Genomic DNA, 23,020 nt, shown 5'->3' on the forward strand with positions numbered 1-23,020 from the left:
TCCCTCTTGGACAGACCAAAACTCAACATCCTCACTGCTTTTTGTGCGGAGTGAAAATGTTAAGGTTCTAATAAACCTCTAGCGACTTTTGTTTTTCTTTCAAATGTGTTCACAAAACACATCCGACTTCACAGTAAGCAATGAGAATGTTGATATTTTACAAGGATGATCTCATCTCACGTCAATGCCTGGTCAGATGTGAGATAGTAAGTCGAATCGTTTGCATGGAAAGGAATGTATCTATTATGTGGATAAGGATAAGAATAATATTCATATAGTCCTGTGAGGTTACCCTCATGGATATTCGGGTTGGTTTCTCCCTGGGAAAAGCGAGTTTATTTTCAAAGTTAATTTTAGATACTATATTGTTGTGTCAGAGAATGAGTGGTTGAGAATGAGAGAGAGAGAAAGAGAGAGTGATTGGTGCGTGTGTGTGTGTGTGTGTGTGTGTGTGTGTGTGTGTGTGTGTGTGTGTGTGTGTGTGTTTGTGTGTGTGTGTGTGTGAATGTGTGTGTGTAAGTGTGTGTGTGTATGTGTGTGTGTATGTGTGTGTGTGTGTGTGTGTGTGTGTGTGTGTGTGTGTGTGTGTGTGTGTGAGTCTGTGTCTGTGTGTCCAATAATCGTAATCCAGTCTATCTTTTAACAGTTTGACGATGCGGGTGCGGTACCACCACGCTATCGGGTGCCAACAAACATCAACATCCCCACTACAGGGGCAAACAACCCACTTTACACATTCAACGTCACCGACCAAGATATATTATCGTTCGTGATTATCCGTAAAGCTACAGGCACCGTCATGTGAGTGATTGGAGTCATTTACCGAGAAGACAAGGAAGAGAGAGTGAGAGTGAGAGAGAGAGAGAGAGACAGAGAGAGAGAGAGAGAGAGAGAGAGAGAGAGAGAGAGAGCGTATGTGCGTGCGTGCGTACATGTGTGTGTGTTTGTGTGTGTGTGTGTGTGAGTGTGTGTGTGTGTGTGTGTGTGAGAGAGTGTGTGTGTGTGAGAGTGTGTCAGTGTGTGTGTCAGTGTGTGTGTGCGTGTGTGTGTGTGTGTGTGTAAATAATCTGTACGTTCGTCTGTTGGGTTGTTGATCCGTCTCTCTGTTTATCTGAACGGCGACTGCTTATTCCTTTTTTCAAGAAGATTTTCTAAATGTTTAAACCCTTCAACGCTGTAGCGACGACCACATTTCCTGTGTATATCCTAATTATTTGTCTCTAGATTTGACACGGGTCCAGGAGGCCTGGTGCTGTCCGACCAGTTTCTACAGCTGACCACCAGACTGCCCTCCGCTGACCTGTACGGGCTGGGGGAAAACACGCACTCCTCCTTCAGACGTCACTTTGACAAAGACAACAGCTGGGCCGCGTTTGCCAGAGACCAGTTCCCAGGGGTAGGTTTCAATAGACGATTTCGGAAATAACTCCTGCGGGTGTGAAGGTGTTGTGGAAGAGTGACCTTCCCTTGCACAGCCTCCGACAAACAAAGGAGCGGTCAATCACTAGCGAGGAATGTGTCGGAAGCACGTGGACCGGCGCACGTGTTTCCGACAGACACCTCGCTAGTGATTGGACCCTTCTTTGTTTGTCGGAGGTTTTACAAGAAAAGGTCACTCTCCCACAATGCATACAAATCGCGTTTTTTGGCGGAGGCGGCCTGAATGTTCCTGTAGGAAGTAAGTGGGAAAATATTCGACCTTAAAAAATCATATGTGTGCATATATATGTGTGTTCATTATAATTATATACATACAATCCCTTCGGCCTCAACAATGATTTCAGCCATCACAGATCCTATCAGGGTAACAATGGGATTGCACAAACAGAAACAAAAGTGTGGTTTAATTGTATTCATTATAAATATATTCTGAATCCCAAAATATATAGACACGTTTGATTTCAAATTATCCTACTTTTGTATTTAAATCGTTTTATGCAAAGTTGGTTCACTGTTGATATATTTTACCGAGACTGGTTCGACCTGTCTCGGTCGAAGGGTTTCGGCCGACCATGACTCGGTGAAGACTGACAGTGTTTTCAGTTTCGACCTTTCAGGCCGACAGATTGACCCAATGTTTTAATATCGCTTTAACCTTCACCGGATCACGCTTTCGACTACCCAGTCCAGATGATGTACGTCGTGTACTTGTACTAGTAAGGAAGGATTCAACGTAAAATGTATGGGTCGTACACGACCCACGCCATGGAAACTTGTTTCCGCCTCTTTGCAGAGTATGGGTCGTACACGACCCACGCCATCCGAATAGCGGTAAACATCGTAAGTTCCTTCTTTAATTCCATACGAGTCACCAACGACCTACATCATCCGGGACCGCAACACGGTAGCCTAGCTAGTGGTAAGGCGTCCGCCCAGTGAGCGGGAGGTCGTGGGTTCGAACCCCGGCCGGGTCATACCTAAGACTTTAAAATTGGCAATCTAGTGGCTGCTCCGCCTGGCGTCTGGCATTATGGGGTTAGTGCTAGGACTGGTTGGTCCGGTGTCAGAATAAGGTGACTGGGTGAGACATGAAGCCTGTGCTGCGACTTCTCTCTTGTGTGTGGCGCACGTTAAATGTCAAAGCAGCACCGCCCTGATATGGCCCTTCGTGGTCGGCTGGGCGTTAAGCAAACACACAAACAAATACATCATCCGGACTGCCGAGTTCAAATAAAATCATTGTTCATGTGTTCGTTTACAAAGATAATCCTCCAGAAAGTGGTTGATCGGAGGTGGTATTTGAGGATTACACGATTTCTTAATCCAAAACTCCCAATAGTTTCTGAGATATTTTCATCTTTAACTTTGTGAAGCTCTGGGTCGTGGAGGTCGTCCACGACCCAGAAAGCAATGTGAAGGTTAAGCGTCTCGTGTTTTTTAGGGGCTCCGCTCACATAATTATGTAACTTCAGCAGGACCGACGACGCACTGCAGCTTATCCCAGCCGTTGCATGAAAGGAAAACAGGCCAAGTACTCGTCATAATCCCTATCGCGGCATAAATAATAGATCGTGCGTCGTGTGTATCGCTGAAACTGCGCAGGTATATTCTGTCCATTAACACCCTTTGCATTTTTTTATCTACACAGGGCGACAACAACCTGTACGGCGTCCATCCCTTCTACACCTGTGTGGAGGATTCACACGGTAACACGCACGGTGTCTTCCTCCTCAACAGCAATGCACAGGGTGAGTTTTTGATACATGTGTGATATGCATATAGTGTCTTCTGATGTTTTTTTGTCAAAGTAACATAAACGTCAACACTGCACAGATAAGAATAGTTCAGGCAAACACACAGCACTGATCATAATGAGAAACAAAGGATCAATCATGTTTTTATGTTGACAGAGCACACACATACACACACACACACACACACACACACATAAATACACACACACACATCTCATACGCACACGCACTCACACACACAAACACACATACACACACACAAACACACACGCACGCATACGCACGCACGCTTGCGCACACGCACGTATAGGCACGCACGCGAAATGTAGCCAATCAAACATGACTGTGTTAGCGTTTAACGAAATCCTGTTACCAACCACACGATACTGTTACAGCCCATTTCATCTCCGTTATTGTTTGTTTTTAAAACTTATTTAACGTATTCATCTGTCCGTAGATCTGTCTATCTGTGTTGTGTTTCTACTTGTATGCATCATTGCAGAGTACGCCCTGAGTCCCGGCCCCATGTTGACGTGGCGGACTATTGGCGGTGTTCTGGATTTCTACGTCTTCCTGGGACCCAGTCCCGAGAACGTCGTGCAGCAGTACACACAGGTAGAGTGGCGTCACGTGTTTTTTTGGACATACAGACAGACGCACGTGCGCACAGAAATGCACAGACGTACATGGATAGGCACAGACCTGCATACAGACGTAGACACTCACATTGGCGTATAGCCACGGACATCATCACAGGCACAGACAAACAAATATAGACGTTCGCACTTGAGATTTGGGTTCCATCCAGGTTACGACTTTTTATCTTTTATTCAGCATAATTATTGAGAAGTATTTACTGAGCCGCTCTTATCTACCGATACAAACGAGTTGTAGAGGCAAATGAGAACTTGAACTTAACGTGTGTTTTAACCCCCAATTAGCGATTTAAAATGTCAGATTAGTAGGCATAAACTTATCACAAATTGATTCGGATATGCAATCTATTGAATGAGTGAGTGATTAACTAATTGATTTATCAGTTTATTTAACACCTTCTTTCATTGATATGATTTGAAGTTGATAAGTATATATATTTAAACATAGTTACTAACTGCTGCAGGTGATTGGTCGACCGATGATGCCACCCTACTGGTCCCTGGGCTTCCAGCTGTGTCGCTATGGTTACAACAATCTGACCAACATGCAAAGAGCGGTGGAGCAGACCAAGAGTTATGACATACCTCACGTAAGCATTGCATGCTTGCTATATTTTCGACTGCAAGTACATCATTTGTGGTCACTGATGTGTTATTTGACTTATCAAAAAGTACTGTTTTTTTCCCAAAATGCTTTTGTTACGTGTTGCACGCGTGCTTTAAATTGTGCAAAACGGTTAGCTCACGCCTTAAACCCATTGTCTCCCAGGTACGGATATATCCGTACCCACTCATAAGGCTCTATCTGACCAGGTACGGATATATCCGCTTAGACTGTTAAGCTTCAGTCGCTTCCTGTAACGTCCATGTAACGCCTGCATTCCAGCGTGTTGATACACAGTTACTACAATTCTGAGTGACCTGCTGCAGCACAGCTGGTCTCGGCTAAAAAAAACTTGGTCAACATAGGTGGGGTAGAAAGTGTTAAACTTGGCTACACTCATTAAAGGCACAGCTAGTCCTCTCCGTGCAAACGATTCGACTCACTATCTCGCATCTGACCAGGCTTAAACATGAGATGAGATCATCCTTCTAAAATATCAACATCCTCATTGCTTACTGTGAAGTCGGATGTGTTTTGCGAACACATTTGACAACAAACAAACAAACAAAGTCGCTAGAGGTTTATTAGAACTTAACATTTTCACTCCGCACAAAAAGCAGTGAGGATGTTGATTTTTGGTGTCTAAGAGGAGGGATGGTCTTATCTCAGGTAAACGCCTGGTCAGATCTCAGATTGACCCAATGTTTTAATATCGCTTCACCGGATCACGCTTTCGACTACCCAGTCCAGATGATGTACGTCGTGTACCTGTTCTAGTAAGGAAGGATTCAACGTAAAATGTATGGGAAGAACTGTGCTTTTAAGTCTGATATTACGGAACGCGGATCGTATCAACTGATGCATCAAATTGATGCATCCAAAACCAAGATTTGATGCATCATTTTCACAATTTGATGCATCATTTTCACAAAAGGATGCATCATTTTCAAAAAGGATGCATCATTTTCCAAAACTGATGCATCCGATACGAAAAAGATGCATCCTTTTAGAAAATGATGCAGTTTTGCATGCATGCGAAAGATCATTCATTTCCGGTCTTTCCGTGAGAAATGCCTGAGCACGGAAAAACTTGAAATGACATTTTGACGAATATAAACAGATTGGTTAGATAAAACAACAATAAACGTACAACATACCATTAAATAGGGAACAAGTCAAAGTCACGGCATTATGCGTTTTAAGGCATTTTTTTGTTTTGTTTGTGGTTTGTTTTCTGTGCACACGAGGTTTGACGCCCTTGACCTTCGCCTTCGACTCAAACTTTCGTTTTCCGACGTTTTCAACATGGCCGAAGAAGAATCGTTTTTGACTGGTGTTCGGCGAACCTTTTCTTATTGTGCAAATGTTTTGCGATCGGGATCTTACACACAAGAAGCCCTTGAACGGCAAGTGTTTTTTGAAATGCACAGTGTATGTCTGTCTTAATGTTAACCCTCAGTTGTTGAGTGTTGACGTGACGCGCTGTGGGGGAATCACCGGCGGCGAGTGATTCTCATTCTGTCACATCTGTGAAAATAGTTCGTTTCGCTTCGTATTCCGGTTCAAATTTTGCTTTTTGCTCGGCACTTTCCGGGAAAACCCGAAAATTCTGATGCATCCAAACGATGCATCAAATTGTGAAAATGATGCATCAAATTCTTGGTTTTGGATGCATCAATTTGATGCATCAGTTGATACGATCCGCGTTCCGTATGATATAGCCACGAAGACACCGTTAGACTCTTGTTAGGGATAGACAAGCGTTTTGTTACCGCACGATACAGATGCGTTGCACAGGGAACATTCTTCTGTTCATAATATTATTCGTTAAGGAAAAAGGGTTTTCTCGAATAAATTATGGTGTTATATCGTGTTTGATGGATATAATAAAAGAAAGATAAAAACAAGAAAAAGGACAAACACTGTTATGGAAAGACACAGCGCTCCTGTTTAATTATGCAGGGCTCCCCATAGAGCGCGTCCCTGCGTCATATACGCACTAGAAGCTGAAAACACGTACTAGACATGTTTGGAGGGGGTCCCGGGACGCACTAGACTTTAAAAGAGCGGGTCCTGGATTGTCATGTCCACCAAAATATTCCAAGGAAGAATATTGTTCACAGTACACAATACGTGACCACAATGTTTTATAAGTACACTGGGACTTTTCGGCTTTTGGACCCTTAGGACCCTCTAACATTCTGCTGTGGGGGTTCATGGACCCTCTAAAAATTGAAAGTGGGGGTCCCAGGACGCACTAGGAGGGGCGTCCGTGGGGAGCCCTGATTATATCTCTCCTGTCAACCATTCTTTCCCGCACTGTGTGCATTCACGTCGTTCACACAATAGAGAGAGAGCTTTCTTTGTACGAAGTATTACTGATCTGATTTCAGGACGTCCAGTACGCGGACATTGACCACATGGACGAGAGGAAGATTTTCACCATTGACCAGGGCAACTTTGCAGGACTCGCTGACTACTTTGACACTCTGCGTGCTGGAGGCATGAGGACCATCATTATCCTGGTACGTTAGATAATTATCTTTACACGTGTGTGTGTGTGTGTGTGTGTGTGTGTGTGTGTGTGAGGGGGTGGGGGGCTTGTGTGTGTGTGTGTGTGTGTATGTGAGTGTGTGTGTGTGTGTTTCTTTCTGTCTGTGTTTGTTTCTTTCCTTGTGGTGTGTGTGTGTGTGTGTGTGAGGGGGTGGGGGGCTTGTGTGTGTGTCTCTGTGTGTGTGTGTGTGTGTGCGTGTGTGTGTGTGTGTGTGTGTGTGTGTGTGTGTGCGTGTATGTGTGCGTGTGTGTGTGTGTGTGTTTCTTTCTGTCTGTGTTTGTTTCTTTCCTTGTGGTGTGTGTGTGTGTGTGTGTGTGTGTGTGTGTGTGTGTGTGTGTGTCTGTGCCTATGTGTGCGTGTGTGTGTGTGTGTGTGTGTGTGTGTGTGTGTGTGCTTGCGTCCGTGCCTGCATGCGTGTGTGTATGTTGGGGGGGTTGTTGGTGTGTGTGCGTGCGTGTGTGAGTGCGTGTGTGTGTGAGTGTGTGGATGTGTGGGTGGGTGTGTGTGAATGCCCTCTTCATATTGTTATGACTACTTTAACATTAATTTTACTTTAAAAGCACACCACTTTGAGTACGGTCGCCCTGGAATAATGTAATGTGATCATAGATAAGCGTATGTTTTCCATGATTTTGCTTAAAAGGCTTCATGTTTAAAAGTAATATCTAGACTCGTTACAAAAAGGTGCGCACAGGAAAACTGTATTTGATTATGTAGGTGTCCACACGCGGTAAGCAGAGGGCGGGGAGGAGGGGGGCGGTAGAGGTTTAACAAGAAAAACGAAAAACTAGTAGTCTTGCATGTGTACAAGTGACTCCATCAGACCAATATGAAAAACATATATCAGTCAAACAGATATCGTCAATATAAATTACAAATTAGACAACAGTTATACAAAAATTAAAAAAAGGAACCATGACGTTCTAATCGACGATGTTCGGGAATAACTCTGTCGGGTTTGTATGAGTTGTGACATAGTGAATACTCTTGCTTTTGGTGAGACAAACAAATCCACACGTGCTCCTTGTCCGCGTGTTTCGTACACACCCCTCGATAGTGACTGGCCCGTGAACTGTTTGTCTCACTAAAAGCAAGGGTATTAACTCTTTCACAACCCATACAAACCCGACAGAGTTATTTTCGGAATTCGTCTATTTTAGCTCAGTCTCGTGTTGTCGAAGAATTAGTTAATCTACAATTCCCAAGTCCGGACAGGCACCAAGTAAGGATTTTGATTTTGGTATGGGTTCAAGTGGAGTGATATTACCTTTTATCGTACGTAGGGGAAGGGCTCCTAATGTGGACCACTTTTTGTTTCACGCTGATAACTAGCTTGTTTTCTTGCGAAGAAGTTTCATTTTGTGTTTGGTAGTCCTTCTCTCTTAGGTTAACCGTTAGGCCTAATTATAGTGAAATAGCTTTGATAGACATTCAGCAAAAACTAAATACAGAAAAAATCACAAAGGGTCCATATTAGGAGCCTGGGCGCCTAATATGGACCAGTAAAGCGGCCTTCACGAATCACTGTAAAAAGCCCCCTATACTTCAAAATAACATGATACAAATAAAATATGCTCTAAATTTGTCTGTTTCGGGTTGATGAGAGCATTATTTGAAGCACACCAGGAAACTAAAGAAGCTTATCAAAAACAGAGTGAAAATAAGTGAAATTATCAACTTCCACAAAAAGAAGACTTTTTGTTGCATTTTTTTTAAATTTCGAGGGCTAGTTATAGGTTATTTCCAGCAAGCTTCTTAATGAATTAATGAAAATAGCCTTTAGATTTTATTTTCTTCGATTTGTTGAAGGTGGTCCATATTAGGGGACTCGCACATACTTTGAGATTTTGCTATTATTTTGTGTTTGCAGTAGAAACTCAGGGTCAACACTGCTAAAATGTAACAAATACTGTTTTAGCTGTCATATATAGCAATTTTTGTGTGAAAAAATCTTTGGCTGTGGACAGAAACAAGTCCGTTTTAGGTGGCAAATTTAGAGTGAACGCTGCCAAAAGTAAAAAAAAGAGAAAAAGCCTAACGGTTTTGAGATTTGTGTTTTTGCAACTGTTTTGACATGTGCAAGTTATCCAGAGAGGGTGAATACAGCGAATAAAACTTTTTTGAGCGCTCTAGCGCCGTTAGTTTGTCAGAACAGAAGGTGGTCCATATTAGGAGCCGGTCCATATTAGGAGCCCTTCCCCTAAGTGAGAGACACCGCTGAAGAGATGACATAACAATAGCGTTCAAACCACAGTTCATGTGAATGAGGTCGTGTCAAGCTAGTCTGGCAGGGGCCTGATTTTCCACTGCTCGTGATGCCAAGAGACACTGATACAAACGTCATTCTGGGAACACTTTTGCGTTCATTGTTTTGAGAACGTACACGTCACGCTATGCTTTCTAGAGTGACGTCTCTTTGCTTTTACGTCAAAGATCACACGAGGCTTTGGGAGAGATCGAGGTTCCATTTGAAGAGTCTTCAATTATGGCGCTTCGACTGGGGGACGTTTCGAGCAAAAGACACGTACGCAAGAACAGTATGTGGGATAAACAGAATACTACATGACTATATCGCATGTATAAAGCCTGGCCCGACATATCTGTGATGGTGAGCCGAATCGTTCACAGGTGAAGGACTGTGTATTTGATCATTTGCAGGATCCTTGCATCATTGTCAACGAGACTAACTACGAGCCGTATGAGGAAATGAAGAAGGTCAAGGCCAACATCATGTGGCCTTCAGACTTTGACATTCCTGCCAACAGTTCAGATGATGATGGTTCAATGCTGGGATTTGTAAGTTTGGGTTTTTTGGGGGGGAAAAGGGGGATGGGGTGGGGGCGGGATTATAATAATGCCTTGAGGAAATAAGAGTATAAACACATGTACTTGTGTGTATGAGTTTTATTATTCCACAGAGGTACAAGTTTCTATGGATCTCCTTTTTTTTACCTTTGATATCCCACATAGACGTCCACAAGACCAGCTTTTCATTTTATGGAACTTTAGCCTGGAACTTAAATCCTAACCTTTCGAATCAGTTAAAATGTTAAGAACGGACTCCAAAAACATTAGATAAATGAATACACTTCCATGCTTAATAACACAAAATTCACAATTTTGCTTCCTGCTTGTCTAGCGATACAATTGTTTAATCTTATGCCCTGAACTTACTGTGGTTTTAAGCATGCTTTTTTAATAGCTGGATTATGTTCGATTTTGAATCCGGGCAATGTGCCTTTATTATGGATTTTAATGAAAACATTTTCATATCTTATTATAGGCCTCTTTAGGTTGACTTACAATGACATAAATGTTAATGTATTTATAATTAATAATGGACACATGACTGGATATGTGGATATGTATGTTGGGGTGCGGGTATGGATGTGTGTGGTTTAGGTTATGTGTGTGCAGATGAATTCTATGTGTTTATTTATATGTTTTGAGAGTGATGTAATATCTGTGTATATGGGGCAAAAGAAAATATTCTGTTTGTCTGACATACAGATAATTCAGTATTTTTGACTTGAATTGATTTGAATTATTCTGATCCTTGTGCAGGTATGGCCAAAAGGCAAAGTGGTGTTTCCGGACTACTTCAAGAGCGTTACACACCAAGTATGGAAGGACCTCATTGTCAAACACCATCAGAATAAAACTCGCTTTGACGGGATCTGGATTGTGAGTATCTCTTTTGTGTGACGGAACTCTTCAAATAAATAACTACGAAATGTATACACAATGCAGCATTTATTATTTAAGTCTTGACGTTGATAGTATGATGATATGAGCGAATTGGCGTTTTAAATATTCGAGAGTACTGGATGACAGACTAGATATTGGGGGTGGTACCGAGTTGCCTCAATCATTATTGACAATGGATAGTTCAGATTGAGTAGAAACATGTATTGAAATGAGAAGAAACATAAAATTATCGCGTGGGGCAAAGAAACTTACAAAGAAACATATTAAAAATATACATATATATATATATATAGATTTAAAATTAAAACAAAACCATAGTAATAAAAATTCCACTAAATATTAACATCACAGGACATGAACGAGCCAGCCAACTTCGGGACCAACGAGGAGAGACCGTGGAACTGGCCTAAAAATGACACACCCTACTGGAGTCTGCAGTGCAAGAACAACAGCTGGGACGAACCTCCATACAGGCCATGTGAGATTGCTTTTGACACAAGAAAGAAACATTTTTGTTCCCTTCTATTTTCATAGATTCTGTCAGAACGGCAGGTGGTTTTGAACCTATATTTGTATTTTTCTATCAAACTGCAATGGAAGGAGGAATGTGCCTTTAACGTTTTATAACACTAAAACCTCCATCACAGACGTACATGTACAATAATTACCAGGGTTTCTTCATCCTAGATTCAAGGCTGCAAAAGCGATCATGTTTGATACAAGATACACTGCGGCCGGATAAAAGACAACATAGAATCTTGCTTTCCTTCGACCAGGATATACTTTGAACTTTTCTGCTGTTTATTGTTTTGTTGCAGTGGCGGCGTACATGTATGATAACGCGGACAACCCCAGAACCCTTGCAGACAAGACGGTGTGTATGAACGGCGTACAAGGTGACCGGGGTCAGTACAGGCACTACGATGTCCACAGTCTCTACGGCTGGAGTCAGACCGCTCCCACACTGGAGTAAGTTGTTTACGCTGTATGTGTCCTTGCACATGTACGGTTTGTAAATAGCATCAGTCTATTCCACACTGTGTGTATTTTCTGACACGGTTACGCCCACAGCAAATCCCGTGCCATTACCAACCTTAGACATGCCAATCAGTCACTTGAATACAGCAATTACAGGCAGGATCAGGGCATTTCCCATGGAGGAATGCGTTCATTTCATTGATGAATTTTGCTCTCTATTGCGCAAGTGTGACTTTACAACAAAGGGGGTCATTTTTCCAGTGATATGAGTTTAGTGAATATCGCTTCATAGCTGTGCATGAACTTAAGTACACCAAACAGAGTTATTCGGTTAATATATTTAGACGTTATTAAAATTGTTGTGGGTTGCATTTTTGGGGGAGTCACCCAGTACTTCAATCTATGAAGACTTTCGAAGAATTCTCAGAAATGAAGACTTCTTTTTCTTCAGAGCGGCAAGAGCGGCGACAGGGGAGAGAAGCCTGGTGGTCACACGTTCGACGTTCCCCGGTAGCGGCAAGGATGGCGGTCACTGGCTGGGGGATAACACCAGCGTATGGTCACATCTGCGACAGTCGATTATAGGTATTGAAAGAATTGAGGGAATACGTGTGTGTGTAGGGGGGGGGCACATCCGCGACTCCATTATAGGCACATTGGTGTTGAGGTTCATGAGTAACGTGTGGGAATTATGAGCAGATATAAAATGGTGTGTGTGTTTTTTGTGTGTGCGTTTTCCCTGTTTTTTTCTTTCTAATATGGCTGATACTAGCGAAAGTACATGACTGTTTTTAAGGATAAAATTGGATCAGTTTCTCAACATAATTATTTTCTTAAACAGCCTCGATCACGATTTGAACCAGACAAAAAGACTAAATGCTAAACAAAATCCACACTATCGCATGTATATATATATTTTTTTTAAATATGAACATCTACCGAGATATGTTTGCACTGATCTGCAAAACATTCCATTTACCTTCATTTGGAAGAAAAATGGTAGCAGAAAAGGTAAAGGTAATTGTACTATGAAAAATATGCATGTTGAGTTTTATATATTTAAGCGCTGTTTCAAAGTGTTCACAATCTGCGTCTGGATGAAAAAGAAATATTACTCTACCTTCATTAAGATCAAATAACCAAAGGGAAAGTAATCGCTCTAAATGCATACGGCATGTGTAATAGAGTAAGTGAGAGTTATTCAGAAACAGTCTCCTGGCACCCGAGAGAATCACAGGCATTGAAATGAACAAGCAACTTTTAATTTCATCCTCATTTTTACCTTCATAAAGTTTAAGATCATATAATACTCTAATGAAATTATGAGTGTGCACGATAAGTAGTTCTCGCCGTATAAAGTGTATCGACTTGTAACAGCTTCTTTGAGTGTTGGAGACTACGCTTGACTGCCACGGATTGTAATACTTAAGCTGCATCCTACTCCTCCAGTTCCCCTGAGAGTAGCTTAGTCTTCTGGAGCCTTCTTGGTTTAAACAATTTTATTCAGAAAATGTTTTCAGATAACAAAGCCGCAATCAATCAATTAGTAAATGGAGCACAACAAGCAAGGCTTATAGAGCCTTCTTGATAAGTTAACTATAGTCTTAGGTTCTAAGCATGCCAAAACATTCAGGAAAAATTGCATTGGTAATCCGAGAGGGATCTTTATATTAATTATCAGCGATAATTACATCTACAGCATTGTTCTCTATAACACACAGATTTGGCTTATGCCTGGCTGCATGTCAGCGCTAATAGTTACTGTGTGCAATTACTGTGCGAGATATGGGTAACATAGGACTGTTCTTTGTAAAGATCAATTTAAGTTTAAAACCAAATCAAAACACATCCAGATAATTGTTTCCATTGCAGGAATGCTGGATTTCAATCTGTTTGGCATCCCATACGTAAGTATAATGCGTTTGTATCTTTCTTTCACTGCTCTTATAGCTGCTTAAGTTCTATGTCGGAAAAACAAATGTTTATACGATGGGGAAAAAACTCTGCTTAGAGCATCAGTAAGAAACAATGATCGTGTAATGATTGACAAAAGGTTTGGCAGATTTCAATTTGGAGCGAACAATACATTTTGGAAAACCCTCAGCAAAGCTGCCGGTGTAACACGAAATTTTTACTCCACGAAAAATTTACTCCGGAGTAAAAGTTTCGTACGAAATTCTTACTCCGAGTACACATTTTGTACGAGAAAAGAACTCCCCAAGGCACGAAAAAATTACTCCCTCCACGAAATTTGTACTCCCCATTTTTTTTACTTCCAGTAAAAATCTCGTACGCAAAAATGGGATGCAGGCGATGGGATAATGCCAATATGTGATTTCACGCAAATGAATGTCGTGCCACCCTCCCTCCATCCCTTCCACCCCCAAGACTAACAGGGGACAAGGGAGTAAAAATTTCGTACACCTGGCATGGGAAGTTAAATTGCTCGTGCCAGGGTGGAGTAATTTCTTCGTTATTTATTCGTCAGGGGAGTAACATTTTTGTACGAAATGTTTACTCGGAACTCACCTGTCGTGGGGAGTAATTTTCTCGTGTAGTGGGGGAGTAGTTTTTTCGTAAAGGGAGTAACATTTTCGTACGAAATTTGTACTCCGGGGTAAAAATCTCGTGGGAGTAATTTTCTCGTGTTACAGGGGCCTGTTTGTAAAAATATGTTTATCCTCCATGTATGTATGTCTGTGTGCGTGCCTGTGTGTGTGACTGAGCGCGTCTGTGTATGTGTCGATTAGTCCGCGCGCGCGCGTGTGTGTGTGTGTCTGTGTGTGTGTGTGTGTGTCTGTGTGTGTGCGTGTGTGTGTGTGTGTGTGTGTGTGTGTGTGTCTCTGTGTTTCTCTCTGTGTGTTTATCTGTGTCTGTTTGTCTGTGTCTGTTTGTCCCTGTCCGTTGGTGTGTCTGTAAGTCTGCCATGCCAGTCCGTTTGTTTGTCTATCGGTGTCTATCCTTGTGCCTGGGAAATAATGGATACACACAGTTCACTTGTGTGTGCACAGTCGACATATATGTGCTACTTACACAAGCTACAATTCTCTCCACAAAAAGAGATTTAACCCTAAAAAAAAATCCCCTTTTTTCACGTACTATAGATTGGGGCCGACATCTGCGGATTTTTCGATGACACAACGGAGGAACTATGCTTGCGCTGGATGCAGCTAGGTGCGTTCTATCCGTACAGTCGCAACCACAATGGCAATGGGTATAATGTAAGTACACGTATACATTTCTGCTCATTTAATAGAGTTTAGTTAAGAATCTACTGCCAAGCTGGCATGTGCATGTATTTCGAGTGTGTATGCAGAGACAGACAGAAAGAGAGAGCAAGAGGAGAGAGAAAGAGAGAGACAGCGAGAGAGACAGAGACAGAGAGAGACAGACAGAGGGACAGACATGCAGGCAGGCAGGCAGACAGTGACAAAGATAGGGTCTGTCTGTTTCTCTGTATGTCTGTCTTTCTCTCTGTCTGTGTGTGTCGGGCATAATTATGGGTTTTGGTGTACTTTCTTGTTCCTAAAAAAACCAGGCTATTAAGTATCCGTGAGGACGGGGTGCAGCGCAAGAGTCGTGCCTATTTCCCTGTTTATGAGTTTACTTTGGTTTGCTTTGTGTCTTTGTTTTCTTTTGCTCTGTTTTGAATTCTGTTTGTGCTTTTTACATTTAGTCAAGTTTTGACTAAATGTTTTAACATAGAGGGGGAATCGAGACGAGGGTCGTGGTGTATGTGTGTGTGTGTGTGTATGTGTGTGTGTGTGTGTGTGTGTGTATGTGTGTGTGTGCGTGCGTGCGTGCGTGCGTGCGTGCGTGCGTGCGTGTAGAGCGATTCAGACCAAACTACTGGACCGATCTTTATGAAATTTTACATGAGAGTTCCTGGGATTGATATCTCCGAACATCTTTTTCGTTTTTTTGATAAATGTCTTTGATGACGTCATATCCGCCTTTTCGTGAAAGTTGAGGCGGCACTGTCACGCTCTCATTTTTCAACCAAATTGGTTGAAATTTTGGTCAAGTAGTCTTCGACGAAGCCCGGACTTCGGTATTGCATTTCAGCGTGGTGGCTTAAAAATTAATTAATGACTTTGGTCATTAAAAATCGGAAAATTGTAAAAAAAAAAAACAATTATAAAACGATCCAAATTTACGTTTATCTTATTCTCCATCATTTTCTGATTCAAAAAACATATAAATATGTAATATTTGGATTAAAAACAAGCTCTGAAAATTAAAAATATAAAAATTATTATCAAAATTAAATTTTCGAAATCAATTTAAAAACACTTTCATCTTATTCCTTGTCGGTTCCTGATTCCAAAAACATATAGATATGATATGTTTGGATTAAAAACACGCTCAGAAAGTTAAAACGAAGAGAGGTACAGAAAAGCGTGCTATCCTTCTCAGCGCAACTACTAAACCGCTCTTCTTGTCAATTTCACTGCCTTTGCCATGAGCATGAGCGGTGGACTGACGATGCTACGAGTACATACGGTCTTGCTGAAAAATTGCATTGCGTTCAGTTTCATTCTGTGAGTTCGACAGCTACTTGACTAAATGTTGTATTTTCGCCTTACGCGACTTGTTTCTTTTCTGTTTCTCCTGCAAGCAAGTTTGTAGTTTCTTTCTGATTCCCTCAGACTTACCTTGTTACGTAAGGCTATTTAACCTGTTCGTGCATGCATATGCGTGTGTTCAGAAACCATCTGTGGTCTACATGTAAAGATGTCCTTGGTAGAAAATATGTTTAATGTACATGCAGGAACAACATCCTGGGGCGTTGGGTGACAATGTGGGAATCGCGTCACGTGAGATAATGGAGACACGTTATTGGCTGCTTCCTTACCTCTACACGCTGTTCCATCAGGCGCACACACAGGGGGAAACAGTCGTCAGGCCTCTGCATCATGAGTAAGAATCCCACTCTTATGAAATTCTTCTTTGGAATGTTGAACTTCCAAACAGAGCATACCAAAAAGCTTTTTTGTTTGTATTGTTATTGTTCGGGGTTTTGTTGTTGTTATCGTGTGTTTATTTGTTTGTGTGCGCGTTTGTTTGTTTGCTTGGTTTTTTTTTATTAAATGTAAATACAATACACAATGTTTAGTCCAATGTTTTATCTTTGTCCGTGTTAAGGTTATGTTCTTTTGTATTTGTGGAGCGGGATCAAAAGTTGTTGTACTTGTGCTGCTACTTAACAATACATGATAATTATGCGTTTGCGAAACCGGCCACCATGTGTCTACACGCAATAACTGAACGATCATGTTTTCGTCCGAGTAATCATGTATCCATGTTATATTTCAGTATGATTTTGCAGTATCGTTTTGCCTTTTGAATTCCCATATTCCCCCACCACCTCCCGAAATTCCCCCACCCCAGCCCCCATTCCCTGCTCCCTACCCCACTTCACCTCACCACAACAGCCGTCCACACATCCCTTCAAACTAATATGTCCCTGTGATATGCAAATAGTCTACTGGCGATTTTGGCTTGGTTTTTCTGTCTGTGCATTTCAACCATTGGCGATATATTTATGATCAACAGGTTTCCCATGGACTTTAAGGCTCGGGGTATCGACCGCCAATTTATGTGGGGACCGGCTTTATTGATTTCACCCATCCTGGAGCTGGTATGTTTATAAGCTAGAACCTTTCGAAACCTGTTGTTTCTGATTGGTATTTGACAAACAGACCAACAAATACTGTGCTCATGTGTTCAACGAAGGCGATACGAATAACAAAGTTGTTGTTTTTGTGCTTTGTTATTCGTATCGTCTTCGTTAAACACGTGAGTACAGTATGTTTTGGTCTTTTTGTTTCTCGTTCTCACGCGCAGTCACCATTGTTCTGAATTGGTATTTGGTTTACTCTATTTTATACCTAGGTTTTTTTTCGTCAAGGAAATTCTGCCTGCTTTCACTGGGGATAGCGTGCAGTGACTTAGTCTCTTGTTTCTGTTATTTTCCTGCATACGTGTATTTGTGTTTCCAAGCCCTGAGACTTTTGCTCTGATTTTTGTGTTATCTTGCGCATGCGGGAACACGGAGGTGTTGACACATGGAAGAGGATGCACACAGATGACTCTTAGAAGAAAAGCTAGCGCCCCCCCCCCCTCCCCCCGGAAGGAAACAAATCCCATGATCTTGTCCACAACCTCATATCTGTCAACGTTGTCTTGTACACGGAATGCAACCATGCTGCCATTTTGACACATACTAAAGAGTCTCCTGTCTGGCTCATTTCTGTTTTGAGCGTAACACCAATTGAGCAACAAATACCGACTCCGCTCAGAAAACAGCCAAGACGTTGGTATGTGTCTTGGGTAAAGAAGACCTTGATCCAACGCAAAAGCCTAGTCAGATCTTTAGTGTTCGTAGTGATCATGAACGTTCACACGAGAAAGAATTTACATTTAAGTACACTTCAGGCGTAGTACTTTTTGAACATTTTTAAATGTTGATAGTGCTAGCTGTTGGTGTTAAGATCAAGGATAGAGGGGGGGGGGGCGACAGTTGCTATGTAATACGATATATTGGCACATCCACTGAAAGACCCAAGCCCCTGTGATTATGTGCTTGTTTTCTCAGATTGTCTCTTCATAATTCTTGCGAATTTAGCTCCGTCGTCTGTATGCAGATAAACAAACCAGAATTACTTTCATTGGTTGTTGTTGTTGTTGTTGGTGTTGGTGTTGTTTTGAAAGAGCACCATACAATATTTGTTCTGTTCAATATTTTGACAGAAGGGATCACAACCAAAATTCCAGTTTGTATAGTTGTATTTGACTTGACTCCACAGAATCAGACTGAGCTGAAGTATTACCTTCCAGGTGGTCGCTGGTATCATTTCTATACGGTGAGTCTTCCAGATTACACAGGAGCGTGTAAGAAGGCTGCATAAGAAGCCATATAAATACACACACGCGCACCCACGCACACACGCAGGGGAGAGTGCGCGCGAGAGAGAGAGAGAGATTGAAAGAGAGAGAGAGTGGGAGAGGGAGAGAGAGAGAGTGTGTGTGTGTGTGTGTGTGTGTGTGTGTGTGTGTGTGTGTGTGTGTGTGTGTGTGTGTGTGGCAGACAGACAGACAGATAGACACACTGACAGCTTTGACATACAAGAACTCTTAACATTAAAATACAATAGTTTGCAAATGTTTAATACCTGAACAGATTTCAAATGACAAAGAGAAGAATGTCATTTCTGAATGAGAAATTAGCAGCACATAATTAATTTCTCAGGGCGAGGTATCCATGGGTCCAAGCGAGAAGACAGTACCGGTCACCCTGATGTCCAAACCGGAACTGCATCTGAGAGGTGGTCATGTTCTTGTGCTACAGGCACCTGCAAACAACACACATTTCAGGTTGGTTCAGTTGAGATGGGGTGTGTTTGTGTGTGTGTGTGTGTGTGTGTGTAAGTGTGTGTGTGTGTGTGTATGTGTGTGTGTGTGTGTGTGTGTGTGTGTGTTTGGGGGTATACATATTTTATTTAATACAACAGAATAATTTGGGACCACACACGTTTTTCTTGACAAATTTGTACGTAGAATTTAAAGACACCTTCTAGCTCGTGTGAACCAATGTGTAAATAACAAAAGGTATGTTCACGCGTTTACATACACGGAACAGGAGCATCTCTCCACTGAACCCCACACACAAAACACACACACACACACACACACACACACACACACACACACACACACACACACACACACACACACACACACACACAAAACAACAACAAAACTCCAGCCTGTCTGCTGTCTGTGAAGAGTGTGATTTTTTTTCAGAATGTTTTTGAAAGTGACACCAATGCTAGTCTGTGATGCTTTTTTTCACGAACCCATTCACACTCCACTCAGAAAACAGCCAGGCTGTTGATATGTGGTGTAATAAAGTTGAAGTATATTGTCACTCCATGCAAAAATGCCTGGACAGCCATATGCTTTTAAAGAAAGTGCACACAACAAAGGTATATTCAACTGTTGTTATGTTTTAATGATATTGTTTCATTCTTTGCCCAAAGCAGTAACAAATCTATGTTAGTATTTACTTGGGCTATGATAATTATGTGACAGCTACCTCGAATCACTAACCTGCCAAGAGTTTCTGTGGTTATTCGCTGTCTTACATAATGGATTTTTGCGCATTTGTGACCCTCCACCACGGAATGAGTCGCATGTCACCTTTGCATGATTTTCATATTTGTACATTTTCCTAAAGAGATTTTTATGCTCTATCCAGTGGTGAAAACCGTTTTAGAAAAGAGCGAAAACTGTGTGAGTTATAAGCCTGTGACTAAGGTGACCCTCACGCTTTTACAAGACACTCTCCGGACTTATATCAAGTCTAGCGCAGAACCGCGCGAGGTGACATGCGACTCATTTCGTGGTGGAGGGTCACATTTCTGTCTTTTCTGTACTTGATTTTATGATCATACAGGTTCAATCTTGTTTCTCCTTGTGTTCACCTTTAACTCATTTTCAGTCGCCAAAACTCCTTCCAAATCCGGGCCATGCTGGATAAGGCAAATGGTTCGGCTAGAGGCTCCCTTTTCTGGGACGACGGAGTATCTGTTGGTAAGTGATACATTGTTTAAAGGGTTGGTTGGGTGTTGAGGCAGTCTCTTCAATAAATGATATTTTGAAATAAATTCGTCGGGTTTGTATGGGTTGTGGAAGAGTGACCTTTTCTTGCAAAACCTCTGCTAAACATTAAAGGGGCAAATCACTAGTGAGGGGTGTGTTTCAAACACGTTGACGAGAGCACGTGTTTCCGATACTCCTGTTGCTAGTGATTGGCCCCTCAAATGTTTGGTAGAGGTTTTGCAAGCATGTATAGGTCATTCTCCCACAACACATACAAATCTGACGGAGTTATTTTCGGAAATCGTCTATTTGCATGAGTAGACACGAAATGACTTACCACTTAATGCAATGTATGCATGGAGAGAAAACAAATTGCTTAAATCAATATCAAACCATTCAGTCAACCTGTCCGTCAGAAAGATCGTAACTGAACTCACTTGGTCAGTATTCACTGAGAGTCCTAGCTGGTCGATACCCGTCGACCGAGACTGGAAAATCTCGATAAAACGTGCCCACAGTGAATCTTTTGTTTGTAAAACGTTGTTTTTTGTGTGTGTGTGTTTGTGTGTGTGTGTGTGTGTGTGTGTGTGTGTGTGTGTGTGTGTGTGTGTGTGTGTGGTGTGTGTTTGTGTGTTTTTTCAACGGACAGACATGACGTCATACTACAACTTTATCGTGTAAATTTGTTGGAATATATACCGGACTTCATCATTAAAAAAGTGTTGTAAAGATGTATCTGCTCGGTAGGTTTTGTTTTCCTTTTTCTTTTACATTCAGTCAAGTATCTTATTTCTATTGCTTTTCCGAGGGGGGGGGGGGGGGGGGGGGTTTCGGTGTCGTACACATGCATACATACACACCTACACCATCGGCTCACTCACTCTCGATTACCGGTCCCCAGTTAAACATTCGCTCAAATATTGACTAATTGTAAAAATCGTATTGTCAATAATCCCCATTTATTTTTATTGATGAGTCAAGCTCCAGCAAGAAGTAAAGCTCGCCTTCTCTGTTACAGACACATACGAAAATGGAAAGTATACTCTTGTCAACTATACAGTGAAAGACGTAAGTATGCAGGTGTTTGTGCCGGTGGTGGTGGTTGGTGGTGGAGGTGGTGGTGGTAGAAAGGATGAATGCATGTTAATTTATTTTTAATATACTTTCTTATGTGATAACCAATGTGCTATATTTTCTCAGGACAAAGAACAAATGTTTATTTTGAATGTGTTATGTATGTTATTATTACGGACACAAACGCTCAGCAATGTAATTTCTCTTTTAGAGATTAATAAAGTTATTGTATTGTATTGTATTGTATTGTATGATGGTGGTGGTGATGATGATGATCGTGATGATGATGATTATGATCGTGATGATGATGATGATGATGATGATGATGATGATGATGACGACGATGATGATAACGACGATGATGACGACGACGACGAGGAGGAGGAGCAGCAATCGTGTGTGACGTACGACATACCTTCCAGTGTTCCTGGGAAGCGGGGTGTTTGCCAAATGGAGACTTTGTCCATAAAGATCAACTGTCTAAAGAGACCACTTTTGCTCAGTCCCTTGGGTGGTCTCTTTAGACAGGTTCGACTGTATAACTAAGACCTATCTACAAGAGAAAACTAAACATAGAAATGTAGGCTCTCTGTTCTGTTCATTTGATTTTGCTTAAAGCCACTGTTTACTGGGGGAAGGAGCTTTGAATATTGTTATGCGGACGGTTTTGGCGAGAAGAAAACAGGCATCACCAGGTTTATGTCGGAAACAAAATTGTTTAACTGAAAACGGCCCAAAACGGAATAAATGAGAAACACGCTTCGTTCAGGACAGCTTAGATGGGTTTTTTTCTCGCCGGAGGCTCGCGAATACATAACAATAGTCCCTAGGGAAAATATCTCAGCTGTCCTTGACAGGGGAGTGTGAAACCTATATTTATTGTTATGATTTCCACAGAAAACACTCCAAGTTACTGTTGTGGCAAATAAAGGCGTTTCCGACGTGTCCAGCCTAGACTACGAAGACGTCATTGTGTATGGCGTCACAGCCGCAAATAACGTCACGGCGACAAAAACTGGAGGGGCCTCGTTCTACCCTGCGTTTACTTTCCACACAAATCTTCAGGTGAGTTTTGGAGTAAAAGTGTGAATGTGTGGGTGTGTGTTTGTGTGTGTGTGTGTGTGTGTGTGTGTGTGTGTGTGTGAGTGTGTTTGTGTGTGTGTGTCTCTTAATGTACTCTGCTTGTGAACACTACACTTTGACCTACTACAGTGCATTGAAACATTCTCAAATAGACATGATACCGATACATTCACAGTCTGGCGGTAACATAACAAGAGACTTTCTACTGCAACATAATTATAGTAAGACGAAGTAACCAAGAACAACTGCGATCTCACAATGCCTTGTCAGTTCCTCGGGGAACAGACAGAATAAGTTAAAGAATGTTTGCCTGACGCTGTTATTGGCATTATGACGTATTCTCAAACTTCGTTTCGCTTTGACGTCAGAGATCTTACTTTCGAAGAGAGGGTCAAAAAGAAACGTCTTGGTTTTGCGTAATCGGTGTCGTTTGTCATTAAGTTGTATTGATTGATTGATTGATTGATTAATTGATTGAATTGTTTTTAATTTTTTGCAGATGTTGAACATAACGCTGGGTAACGCTGTCAAACTGTCGGAAGGTTTCACGTTGTCTTGGCAATAG

General features: G+C 41.8%; 1 protein-coding gene across 1 annotated transcript; it reads left to right on the forward strand.

Annotated features, from left to right (window-relative positions):
• Window positions 1–146: 146 nt before the first annotated feature.
• LOC138967765 (sucrase-isomaltase, intestinal-like) lies at window positions 147–23,020 on the forward strand. Its single transcript, XM_070340421.1, has 14 exons — window positions 147–206; window positions 647–801; window positions 1,225–1,396; window positions 3,089–3,188; window positions 3,697–3,809; window positions 4,315–4,440; window positions 6,848–6,979; window positions 9,667–9,804; window positions 11,068–11,194; window positions 11,535–11,685; window positions 12,146–12,248; window positions 18,504–18,560; window positions 22,270–22,437; window positions 22,955–23,020. Exons 1-14 carry the CDS (start codon window positions 147–149, stop codon window positions 23,018–23,020), a joined length of 1,668 nt encoding a protein of 555 aa, XP_070196522.1.

The sequence above is a fragment of the Littorina saxatilis genome, linkage group LG5 (assembly GCF_037325665.1).
Source record: "Littorina saxatilis isolate snail1 linkage group LG5, US_GU_Lsax_2.0, whole genome shotgun sequence".
Lineage (NCBI taxonomy): Eukaryota > Metazoa > Mollusca > Gastropoda > Littorinimorpha > Littorinidae > Littorina > Littorina saxatilis.

Coding starts and splice junctions, on each gene's coding strand:
- LOC138967765 (XM_070340421.1), top strand. CDS start 147: ATGTTGATATTTTACAAGGATGATCTCATCTCACGTCAATGCCTGGTC. Junction 3,810..4,314: donor TCGTGCAGCAGTACACACAG/GTAGAGTGGCGT, acceptor TAACTGCTGCAG/GTGATTGGTCGACCGATGAT. Junction 4,441..6,847: donor AGAGTTATGACATACCTCAC/GTAAGCATTGCA, acceptor ATCTGATTTCAG/GACGTCCAGTACGCGGACAT.